Source organism: Tiliqua scincoides, chromosome 14 (genome assembly GCF_035046505.1).
Source record: "Tiliqua scincoides isolate rTilSci1 chromosome 14, rTilSci1.hap2, whole genome shotgun sequence".
Lineage (NCBI taxonomy): Eukaryota > Metazoa > Chordata > Lepidosauria > Squamata > Scincidae > Tiliqua > Tiliqua scincoides.
The window spans coordinates 1,048,921-1,061,210 of record NC_089834.1 but is presented as its reverse complement, the minus strand read 5'-3'; the positions used below and the strand labels follow the sequence as shown (position 1 = coordinate 1,061,210).

General features: G+C 50.4%; 1 protein-coding gene across 1 annotated transcript in view; it reads left to right on the top strand.

Annotated features, from left to right (window-relative positions):
• The first annotated feature begins 4,099 nt into the window (after positions 1–4,099).
• Positions 4,100–12,290, top strand: part of RSPH14 (radial spoke head 14 homolog) — a 59,666-nt gene continuing 51,475 nt past the window's right edge. Inside the window, exons 1-3 of the mRNA XM_066609942.1 lie at positions 4,100–4,301; positions 6,400–6,502; positions 6,774–6,892. Of these exons, the coding sequence (XP_066466039.1) occupies positions 4,100–4,301; positions 6,400–6,502; positions 6,774–6,892 (424 nt within the window). The remainder of the gene's footprint in view (positions 4,302–6,399; positions 6,503–6,773; positions 6,893–12,290) is intronic.

The window sequence follows — 12,290 nt, the reverse complement described above, 5'->3', positions numbered from 1 at the left end:
TAGATGGGACTCCTTAGCCTGGGAAGGCAGCTCATCTGAGAGAAAAAAAACTTTGATCCCAAACCTCCACTGCCTTGTGGCTACATCCAGTTATGGAAAAGGCTTCAGGAGTCAACCTCAAGGCAAAATCCGGAGCCGGAGTCCCTGAGGCAGTTCATGACTGAACACAGTTACGTTCTGGCAACTCCTGAGATGCCGCTGGAACCAACCGTATTGGCTTCTGCCTTTCCATTGGACCATTTCAGCGACGTGGAGATGGGGGATTTGCTGCATGGGTAACAGCCTATCCTCCATATCTACTTTACCCAGGCTTTGTGCACTGGAGAGGACACACTGTTCCAGAACCACCATTCAGAGTGCGATACCATAGTCTTCCAAGACTGAAGGATGCCAACTCACTCACTCTGCCTGCCAGAGCAGGGGCCACTGTTGACTGCACACCCTATCTCCTCAAGGGATCTTGCACATTTCCATTACAGGCACACATACACCCTGGCCAGTCTGCTTAAGGCAACCATCTCAGCCAGCCACCTGAATGGGCCAGTCTGATCTGGATGTCAGACAAGCCAGCATCTTTCTCTGTGTCTGATTCTAATCTGTCTGACCCACTCAATTCCTGCTGCAAGCTTTGGAAAATCCATCCTGAGAACTTTCCACAACCTGTTGCATGTGGTCAGGCAGAAAATAGCTGTGGAGCATTGCCTTGTCTGTGGGCTTTGGAGACAAAACACTCCTTGCATCCAAAGACCCTCATCAAGAGTGAGTCGTGCAGTTGCCAGAGCAGAAGCTTGGAGTTGACCCTAACTTGTTCAAGCGCAGCAGAAGTAGGTGTTTTCTCTTTGCCGGTTTTATTTTTAAAGTCCCATTACTAAAGGTGTGATTTTTGGTGATAACAAAAAAAAAACACACACAAAACACCCCTTTCTGCACTGCTCATTTTTGTAAAACAAGCAAAAAACAAACCCCCAAATCTGCAAAAAAATGAAACACCTCTACAAATTGGTCCCTGTAGGCTGGTTGAGTTGGATAGGGGTGTGCGTGCTGGGTAATGACTGTGGCTGCATCTGCAGACTCTATACAACCTATAGCAACTTCCAAGACCAACGTACTTACCTTGTAGAGCAATTCTAGTTTATTGTTATAATTTATAGCACGAGCCGCCAAACCCTGGTCCGCAGGTTGGATCCGGCTCCAAGAAAACCCTTCCTGGTGCAGTGCGGTGGTGGTGAAGCCTGACCGTTCTGTGCCACTGCCTCGTATCTTTACGGACACTGATGCTTTATGGGGACAGCTGCTTCTGCCACACATCACCCCAGAAGGCTCCACACCCTGATGTCTGGGCGGAAGCGGCTGCCTGGTGCCAGTTTCTGCAAAGATCAGTAGCGAAGATAGGAGACAGTGGGATGGAATGGTCGGCTTTACCACCACCGTGCTGTGCCTGGAAGGATCTTCTCAGAGCACAGCGGTCCGTGGTTTGGAGACCGTTCTCAACTCGAAGGGGAGGGAATTCTGTAGTACAAGTGCCACCACTAACAAGTATCTCCAGTAATCTGGTGGAAAGCAATTAATCTGTGGAACTTCTTGCCACAGGATGTGGTGATGGCACCTGGCCTGGATGCCTCGAAAGGGGATTGGACAGACTGATGAAGAAAAAGTTCATCATAAGCCATGATGGGTACATGCAACCGCCTGGTTTTAGAAAAAGGCTACCTCAGAATTCCAGGGCCACAGGATTTAGGTCTCTTGTTGTAATTGTGCACTCCCAGAAGCATCTAGTGGGCCACTGTGAGATCCATGAAGCTGGTGTAGATGGTCTTAGGTCTCCTGCACATACAACTGGCTCCCTCAGCGTGAGTGCGTCAGTTTTCCTGCTCGTGCACAAATGTTCCAAGCTGGAACAGACAGTGTCTCTCAGACTGATGCCAAGATGATTGAAGCAAGCTTCGTGTACAAAAAAGCAATTAATGAGCACAAGAAGTGACAACCCCACATTCTCTGCAGGTCAGCCATGAAGGGCACTGGCCTTAATTTACACAATTTGGGACCAGGGGATGTCACAGACTACCTGCTCCTGGAGGATTCTGCCCGTGCTTGAAGATAATCAGGAGATGCCTTCCATCCTGGGGTGACTGGGGAATGGACCTTCTTGGGGGTGGCCCTGTGGCTGTGGAATGCCCCCAGACACTGGGGACAGCCTGATCCTTCAATCGACAGAGACGCCTGCCTCAGGTTGCAGGCTGGCAGAGGGGACCTCTACCCTTCCACCTCCTCTCACTCCCAGGTCTGGAACAGGAAGAAGGAGACCAGGTGGAAGTCTCTCCTCTCCTCCACACTTCTGCTCCACCCCCTCTTCCTTTTCCAGTCAGACTGGCACATCACCAGATAAGGGGGCAGCATTTGGCACACTGCCGAGAACATGGGGGGGGAGAGATGTTCTTGCCCCAGCAGGCATATTAATTCCATATATGCATTTTCTTATCACTGCGCTGCCATTCCGGAGACATTTGTATGCGGCTTCCCCAGTGTAGTGGCTGCATCACGAGCCTGGCCAGCAAAAATGAGCAAGAAACATGTCATCAGTGCGCTCTGTGGTTTGCACTGGGAACGCACTGAGCCTGCATGGACCTGAGTGGGGTCAGCACCATAGCGTTGAGATGGAAGCTGTGCGGGACTCAGTCCGGCTGCATAGCTTAGAGGGAAGGCTGCCTGTCAGACCTGAAAGACCTGCAGTTCAGCTTCAGCTTCCATTGGGTGGAGCTCCACCATCCTTCCTTCCAACTTTAAGGCATGTTGCCTGCGCTGTTGTCCCTTTTCACATAAGGAGAGCCCTGCTGGATCAGGCCAAAGGCCCACCTTGCCAGCTTCCTGTATCTCACAGCAGCCCACCAGGTGCCTCAGGGAGCACACAGGACAGCACAATCCCCACCCCTGGCACCTGGCGTTCAGAGACAGCCCCCTTCTAGAACCAGGAGGGTGTGCATGTCACCGGGGATGGACTTCTCTTCCCCAAATCCGTCCAGTCCCCTTTTCAAGGCATCCAGGTCAGGGGGCTCCACCATATCCTGTTCCACCAAGGCTGTGGCGCAAAGTGGGAGTCTGGGAGGGCTGAGCCGCAGGCTGCTTTGCCACGGATCTTTGCAGAACTGGTCACTGGGCAGCTGCCTCCCCCCAGAAATCAGGGTGCAGGGGTGGCAGTCAGGGGCTGACGGTGTGCACACCTGGCCAGCCCCAATCCTGGCCAGCCAAGCACCTGGGTGGGGAGGTGCCACCCTCGGTGGAGATGCCCCAGGCGCTGCTCCTCTCCGGCACCGCAGCCCACCTCTCTTCTCCAGCCCCCAACACCCAAGCCCAGGGAGGCCAGTGGCGCTGATGCCTGAGAGCCCCACCCTCTGCAGGTCTCCTCTGAACTCAGTTCCATTAGAGCCAACAGGGCTTGCTCCCAGGTAAGTGCGGAGAGGGGGGCAGCCTGAGGCAGCCTTCTCAGCTGGCCTCACGCACCAGCCGGCCCAGGCTCCCCCTCGCTCGCCCGCCCGCCGCGGCCAAGCAGGCTCAGGCAGAGACCCCGCCCAGCGCTCCCCCCTCCTCGGGCGGGGCTTGCGCTCTTTGCGTCCGGAGCCTGCGCCCGCGTGCGCAGAGTCCCATTCACAGCCCCCCCCCGCGTCTCTGTCGCCTGGCAACCGGGAGAGCGCTGCGGGAGGGCCGCCTGGAGCAGCAGGGAGGCTCAGCCAGCCAGCACTCCCCCTCCTCTGCCCCAGAAACCCCCCCCCCCACTCCAGGCTCAGCCTCTCCTCCTCTGCTGCTGCTGCTCCCCTTCCTGAAGGCTGGTTTTGTGGCTTGCTGGGGGGGGCGCAGGTCTCTAAAATTTAACCCCCCCTTTGGAATGGCAACTTTAACCATGTTAAGCTGCAACATTAATTGCAACATGAAATTGCCACATTAATTGCAAGGGTTCAAACGTGCCTTCTCGACACGTGTGTTCTGCAGCTGCAAGACAGGCGCGTGTGCGCGTGGGAGCTTCTGCCCCCCAGCCTTCTGGCCACCTCCTGTCCTCCCCCCCCCCACTTTCTGCAGAAGGGTCCAGGACTGCACCGGAGCAGAGATGGCCCTGCTGCCCCGCATCTCTTCCAAGCTGCCCCCCGACATCGACCCCACGAAAGCCCCCATTGCCTTTGGACGGAGGGCCCTGCCCAAGCTCAACGAGGAGCTGGAAGACCCCGAACTGCTGACCCGGCAGCGGGCCCTGATGGCGCTCTGTGACCTGGTGCACGACCCGGAGAACGCCTACCAAGCCATCAGCCTGGGTAAGACGTTGCCAGGGCTGGGCCGGCGCCAGAAACGGAGTGTGGGGAGAGTTGGGGACAGGCCAGAGGAACCATTTCCAAGCAGAAGGTCAAGCAAAGAAGATGTCTCCACAGGTGTCCAGCCCGGATGGGATTGTGCAGCCTCCTGGTTCGAGAAGTAGGGCTACCTCAGCACGCCAGGTGCAAGGGAGCAGCAGGAGGAGGCAGGTCTCTTGTGGCCTTGCGCACTCCCTGAAGCATTGGTGGGCCACTGTTGAAACAGGAAGCTGGACTGGGTGGTCCTCTGGCTTGGCCCAACTGAGCTCTTCTCCTGTTCTTATGTTAACTTTGCAGTGCCACCCAGCAGGGCCGGTTCTAGGCCAGTTGGATCAGTTGTTCCCAACTGGGCCCCATGCCCTGTCCTGGGGTAATCTACTCTGGTCTCGTCAAATGCACACACAAAAATAAAATTGGCATTTTTACTCAATCTTTTCACAGTGGTTTTCTAACTACCACCTTTTCAAAGGTCATCTATGCACTTTGTTGGTTTGCTTGTAGGCTGACATGTACACTGTTTTATATGAAACTGTGCATAGGTCCATTCAGTCCATTAACTCACCTGCATTTTTTAAGTGCACATTTTGATTGCTTTCTATTTTACCCTAGAGATATAAATTTATTATAGACTTTATACAGGTTGTGCCTCATAATTCACTGGGGTTCTGGAACAGAAACCCCAGTGGATAAAAAAAAAATTTGGGGATACCAAATCAGGAGAAAAATAGCTTTAAAGACTCACTTCCAGGTTTCTTGCTCCTCCGTTGTCTCCCCAGAATGCACCAGTATAGGCGCTATACCTCATTGAGCCACTAGATGGGGTGAATAATGGAATCTAGTGGAATGAAATTATAATTATTTAGTAGCACAAATGTAGGAAATGGGATTTTGGTGCTTTTTTTGTTATGAGATTTAAAGGTGGCCCTCTGTAACAGTGATGAGTCAAATCAGTGAATATCAAATCAGTGCATAGCTAGCTAGGTCAATGATCTTCAACTTTTTTCATGTCACCCCCTCCACAAATAAAGTATGAGACTGGGGACCTTCTGCCGATCCCGCCTCCGGGACCCAAACCACACACCCCAGTTGCCACCCACCCTCTGCCCTGTTTCCTTTTATCTCTTGTGTCTTCACAATAACAAGACCAGCCTTATGAGCTGTGGGGAAAGACAGTCAGAAGAAGCTGTGCAGGATAATATCAAGAGCTCAGTTTTGAGAGGGCAGAACCATGACTGGATTGGACCCAAGTCCTCTCTTGCAGACTTTGAATGGCCATCACCCCCCATGAGGCTTTATACCCCCTTTGGGGTCATGACCCACAGGTTGGAGAACACTGCTCTAGTCAGGGCTCTCCAAACCCTGGCCTGCAGGTTGGATCCAGGTTTGGAAAAAGCCCTCCTCCTCCACCCATGAGCAGCTGCATCCCTGTATCCAGATCAGCTGGAAAGAAACGGAATGCCACGGCAGAACAGTAAGTGCCGCTTGAGATGGGGAGGGCTTTTTCGGGACCCAGCAGTTTCTAGTTTGGAGGCCTATGCTATAGGTTAGTGTGGTTGGTGCTGACTGGCGGCAGCAGCTCTCCAGGATTTCAGGCTCAAGGGTCTTTCTCAGCCCCCACCCTCCCGCTGTTGCTGGGGGCTGAACCTGCTTGAATCATCTGTGTGCAAAGCAGGGGACTCTGCCTGCTCCACAGCCCCTCCCTCCCTGCTCTCTGTAAGAGAATTGACCCCAGGTCATGGGTGAACTGTGTGGAAAGATTTTCTGCTACAGGCTTACTACTGGGCCTTGGACAAGTGACTTTTCCTCTGTTTCTATCCAGCTGAGCCGGGTTCCAGGAGAAGCTTTTGCCAGTGAGGAAGGAGGAAGAGTCAGTGGTGTGATTCATGGGGCAGAGCTGGAGTGCTTTGAGCCCTTCTGTTTCCAGGGGAGGCACCAGCAGCCCTTTGCGTTAGAGTCTGCACAAGTCACACCTGCTCACTTTGAATTTTGAGCAGGAGGCTTCTTCCAAAAAGGACTGTTGTTGCCACTGAAATCATCATGTTTCTTTTATGGTGTCTTTCAGGGTTTTTGGAAAATCTGAAGAAGTTGCTTTTGGATGAAGACAGCACCGTGCGTCGAAAAACCACAGAGGTCCTGTACATCATGGCCACACATAGCGTTGGCAGGTGGATATTTGTTCAGAGTTTAAAGCAAGGTGTTATTTATAGAGATGTTTGAAAACAGCATTACTTATTTTACTTAGAAGCAAGACAATTGCAGTCAGTAAGATTTAGGCTATAATCCTATCCTACTCACTGGAAACAAACACCTCTAGTTATCAAGTAGACATTTGATTCAGACTCAAGTAGCTGTATTCTGTAAAAAAATGTTCAGAAAAATGCATTTCATGGCCTTATATCAAAAGCTTCTAACTTAGAACTTCTAACCTGAATGTAGGACTGCCTTCCTAGAACACGGAGTCATTCCAGCTCTGGCACAGCTCTTGAATGATCCAGTTGATATATGTCGGTGGAACATGCACTACGCATTTAAACTCATGTCAGAACTGCCGACAGGTAAGACGAATTAAAATTCAGAATATATGGAATATAGAACGGTTGGTTGTTGCGCACGTACCCTCTTGAAAAGTCATAGCTTGCATGTATGTATCTGGTCTCTTGATATAATGTGCCTTGTGGTGTCATGTTTCTGCCATGTGCGCATAGTATCAAGCTTTTCAGGCATGCATTTGGGCCTTCCCAGAGTTATCCAAGTCCAAAAGATGTTTTCATCAGAGACTCTGACGTGTTTTCATTTCTTCACTCAATTTGCGGCTTGGCTCTGTTGCTTGACACATCTGAAGCTGTCTTTATGGAATGCTTCGATGCTTGCAGACCACAGCGTAAGGTCTCTGTGTGAGTAGGTTGACTTATGTGCATGTGAGGGTGCTTGGGTGTCCCTGCCTTTGGACAGAATGATGAAGTGGACTGCCTTGTCATGTTCTTGGCCCTACCAGCTGTAAGGGCACAGCTACATTCAAGGCTTAAAGTCACTTAAAACCATCTTGCCCTCTTCCCAGGGAACTCTAGATTCTGTGAGAAGGGCTGGGGCAGAGATCCAGGTCCCAGTCAATAAAAGTCTGTTGTGTCAATACACCCTATGAGTTTGTGGTTCAGGAACTGGGTTGGACCTCCATTTTGAAAGAGTTTTTATCTTTTGGGGTTTATTTACCTTTCAAAATTCTCCATGTGAAATCAGTGTCAGATGCAAGGGAGGGCACCAGGATGCAGGTCTCTTGTTGTCTTGTGTGCTCTCAGAGGCATGTAGTGGGCCACTATGAGATGCAAGAAGCTGGACTAGAGGGCCCCCCTTTGGCCTGATCCAGCGGGGCTCTTCTTATGTTCTTGTGTAACTTCTCTTGCTTTTAATACAGTGATGCAGTTCTGTGAGGTTCAGATCATTAGAAGTCGGAAGTCCTTTGTTCAAAGCTTAGTATGGTCAGCAGCACCAAGGTGCAGGCCAGGGGGGCAAGTAGCTTTGCTGAAACATAAATTGGGAATTTTAAATACAGACGCACTCCTAAGCATACTTACTTGGAAGTTAATTCACTAGATTTATTTCAGAGACAACATGCTTGGAGTAAGGTTGTTAATAGGAAAGATTCCCCCTCCCCAAATTGCATGTGTGTTCATCTCCCAACCTCTCCTGCTATCCATTGGTAATTGCACTGGTCTGCCTTGCAGGGTGGTTGTACAGGTTGCCAAGTCTGTGTACACATTTAGTAAATATTTCCGTAAAGTCAACCCTGCTGTGTTGCATGTCGCTGCATGTATTTTTGCCCACTCACATCATTCCTTGTTATTCCTTCGCTTCTGCCCACAGTTGCATGCCCCCCCAGCTTCCCTGAACAGTGACTTTGCTTATGTTATGATGTAAAACTCCTGGCACATAAATGGCACTATATAAATAATAATAATTTGCTTCTTAACTGGACCTGATGGAGTAGTAAGTCCAGTGTCTCTTGGGACTGTCTCTCAGAACTTTTGCATAAAGAGAGCTTCACTGCTAGTTTCTACAGGGGCACTGCTGACACTCATGCAGCCAATCCTAGAACGAAAAGAAGCCTCTTGCACTTCCTGGCTGCTTACCTGCCGCAAGAGATCCAGCAGGTGACTCTGGGCAAGCCTAAGGCTGCAGGTCCTCCTGGCAAAGTTCAGGAGAGGGATTGTTAAGGGGCGATCGTGGAGACCACACTTGAGGAGCAGTTGTGTGAGCTTCTTAAGAGTGGTGCAGCAGCAGGCGTCAGGTGGGCAATGTGGACTAGTGGGTGACAGTGGCATAGCTAAGGCATCTGGAATCCAGGGCACAAACATTTTTAACACCCCCCATACCCCGTAACACCCCCCCCCCCCCGAACATCTTAGATGCCTCTGAAAGGCACTTCTGGTTTTCGCTGAAAACCGGAAGTGCCTTTCAGAGACCTCTGAGACACCCCCACAAGGCAAAGTGGCCAGGGCAATGTACCCTCCTAGCTATGCCACTGGTGGGCAAGAAGACCTTGAGGAGTCTGGCATCATATCCCAGGATGTGGAGACAGCGCCTCCAGTCCTCTTGTCCTGGGGCACCCTGTTCTGGCTGCAGGGAAGTGAGCACAGCCTGCATTTTAACCCTATCCATCCACCAGAGCTTGCACTTGATGCTGGGAAAGTGAACTTGTGCAATCCTTATGGGGGGAATTTTCAGGGGGGGGGGCTTTTACACTGCCTGCTTTTTTAAACTGCAAAGCTAAGAGGTCTGTCCTGGCCAGTTTTGCAGAATGCTCCCTGTGCTGTCTTCAGTGGACCCTGCAGATGTCAACAGGACAGGGATCCCAACAGAAACAGATAATGGTTCCTTAGAGCCACTTGTGGACAGATGATGTGGCAAAGTTTTAGGCACCAGCGTGGCAGATTTCTCAAATGTGACTGACATCCTTGTCTCGAACCGTTGCTTCTCAAGACCCGTTGGGTTATATGGCATCCCAGCATCACTAACTCATAAGATACTTGGGGGTAGCAAGTACACGGATCTGTGGAATGCCAGGGTAGTGGTCTGCTGTTTCTTGCTGCCTCAGGTAGGGTTGAAGCTCAAAGTGGAGCTGTGACTGCTCTGGTTCGTATCAGCAGGTGAACATCTGTCCTAGCAACAGTCATCTTTGCTGGGGTGGAGGGGATACCTGCAAGCGCTGCCCTTTTGTGAGGAACCCAGACTGCTAATGGCACAATTCATTCTCAGAAGTAGAAAAGTTGTTACGATTCATATCCATCAGAAGAATAAGGGCCCACTCCTATCAACTTTCCAGCACTGATGCAGCTATGCCAATAGGGTGTGTGCAGCATCCTGGGGTGGGAGGGCAGTCACAGAGTCCTCCTCCAGGTAAGGGAGCATTAGTTTCTTACCTTGGGGCTGTATTGTGGCTGCACTGGCACTGGAAAGTTGGATAGGACTAGGCTCTAAGTGAGGCCATTGTTAAATTAAAGCAGGTTTGACATCGTTAAGGAAAACAGCTACATTTTGCACCAGGTTCAGCTTTTTTCTCGGATCACACAGCATAAGGCTGCAGGGGGATACAGATCAGCAGCGCAGCCTAGAAGTGATTGAGTGTGGATTATGGAAAGTCATCTGGAACGGTGTCAGCTTGTGTTGGACAAGGGAGGAGAGCCAGTTTAGGAAATGGGGCAGCCCTGCCATGGAGCATGACGAGGGCATTTTTCCTCAGGGTCTGGATGTGGGGGACCATTAAGGGCAGCAACAAAGCGGGAGGCAGAGAGGCGAGACCCACTTTCCCACTGCATTGAAGAGGAACTGCCCAAAGGCTTGTCAGAACAGCACTGCTGGGTTGGGCTTTGCATGTGCTCCTCTGCGTCAAATGGCAAACTCCACAGTTTAAAAATATCTTGTGAAAGACTCGAGGCCTTTCTTTTCATCCATGCAACTACTGCAGCACTTGCATAGCAGCCAGTTGGTGTTTTACTCACAAGCAATCCCAGGTGAGACTCATTCCCAATCACATGTGCAGAGGACTGTAGCCTGTACAGAATGCAAATCTGTGGATATCCACATTTGCTGCCTCTCCATTGTGTTACAGGAATGTTTATTGTCTGAGCTTTCTCTCCAGAAATACACTTTTCCTCTGTTGCTGCATGAAGGCTCAGGGACAGGGACCTCGTGTAGAGGTCCTGGTTTAGTTCTCCAGCAGCACCTCTAGTGGACTCAGGTGAAGGAAAAGTCTCTGCACGTGGGAGACTCCTGCCCGATAGAGAAGACAGTTCTGGGCTGGATGGAGCTGGGTGCCTTGTCTGTGGTCCAAGGCAGCTTCCTTTGTTCTTGGTACTGAACAGAACCTCTAACCTGGAGGTCAGGCGCTGTAGACTAGAGTAGCTGCACAGTGAAATTGATACAATTGTTTGCCCTGGTTCAGGATGGAAAACATTTGGTTCCCTTTAAAGCTATCTTTTCTTTTTTTCTAGCACTTTTTGTGACTAGGGAAAAGTTGCAGCTTGAGACCAAACTGACTACTTGCTGATACAGCTACCAATTTGAGGCCCAGTTAGGTCCAAATTGCACATTACGTGAAACGCATGACGTGGCCTGGTGGGTCTATTTTATTTTTAAAAATAGCAGTGATTGTGCAGTTGAGCAGCAATGGCACAGGCCTAAGCACCCCCCCCCCCCAGTAATTCTGCTCCATTTCACTGACTCCCACCCCAGCTGCCGTGTTAAAAAATACACACAAAGAAACCCAGTGAGTGCATTATACATTTCACCCAATGTGCAGTTTTGGCCCAAAACCAAACAGTGGCGCCTGCTCTTGCAGTAACACCAGTTTGCCCTCTGTGATTTTCAACCCATGTGCTGCAGAAGTTTGGAGTAGAACGGTTGAAAATAGCTGAAAAACACTTCCAGGTTCTGCAGCTCCATTTCTAGGTCAACTGTCTGTAGTAATGAATTATTATTCTGCTGGCAGAGGAAGAGGGACAGACAATTCATCACTACAGACAGTTGCCCTAAAACAGAGCCACAGAACCCAGAGGAACCTATTGGAAGCTGGAAGTGACATCACAAGAGATGAAGATGATAGAAAACATAGAAGTCAATGGGCCATGAGCAGAAAAATGTTGAAAATCACTGGCCTAGAGCCAACGCTTCCCTCTAGTTACCGACAACGCCAAGAAGAAAACGTGGACATAGATTTTAAATACAGCCACAGCTTGCACTTTAAGGAAGGAAGTTAAAAAAAAAAAGGGTGAATATCAAAGCAGAGCCATATTCAGCTTGCAAATTTATTTTGACCAGCAAAAAATGAAAATAAGTAACTAAAACATATGAAAGCCTGGGAAGCCTCAATAAAGAAAGAAAAGCAAACATAAGAACAATGGGTGAAAAGCACGAGGATGAAATTTGAAATGTTGTTGAAAACAGCTGAAAGAGCAAAGCCATGAAAGTCAAGAGGATGAAAGTTTGGGTATTGCTGAACACATTTAAAACACACACATACACACCACCCCCAATTGCGTACCTGCCATAGACCAGGACGGGGCAAAAGCCCCAGGCGCCAGCCGCTAGGACCCCGTGGGAGCCTCTCTGAGGCTCCCAATGGGGGCAGAAAGTGTGCTTCCGGAAAACCAGAAGCACAGTTTATAGCTTCGGGGAACCTTCAAGGCTTCCCCGAAGTGGGCAGAGGTCACACAAGGCTCCGTGAGTGGGGGGTGGGGCAAATTTCTGCACAGAGGGGGCAGCAGTAGCCTGCGGGGGGGGCATCGCAGAGCTTTGCCCCAGGCACAGGGCTGCAGAGGTTTGTGGCTGACCACCCCCAAGCACTTATTTCAGTTTTATGGTGTGGTGCGATATCAAAAAAAGAGGCACATTTGGCTACTTGCTTGTCCGATGTCCAAACACAGAAACACACAGAGATACAATCTAAAATAAAAGCAA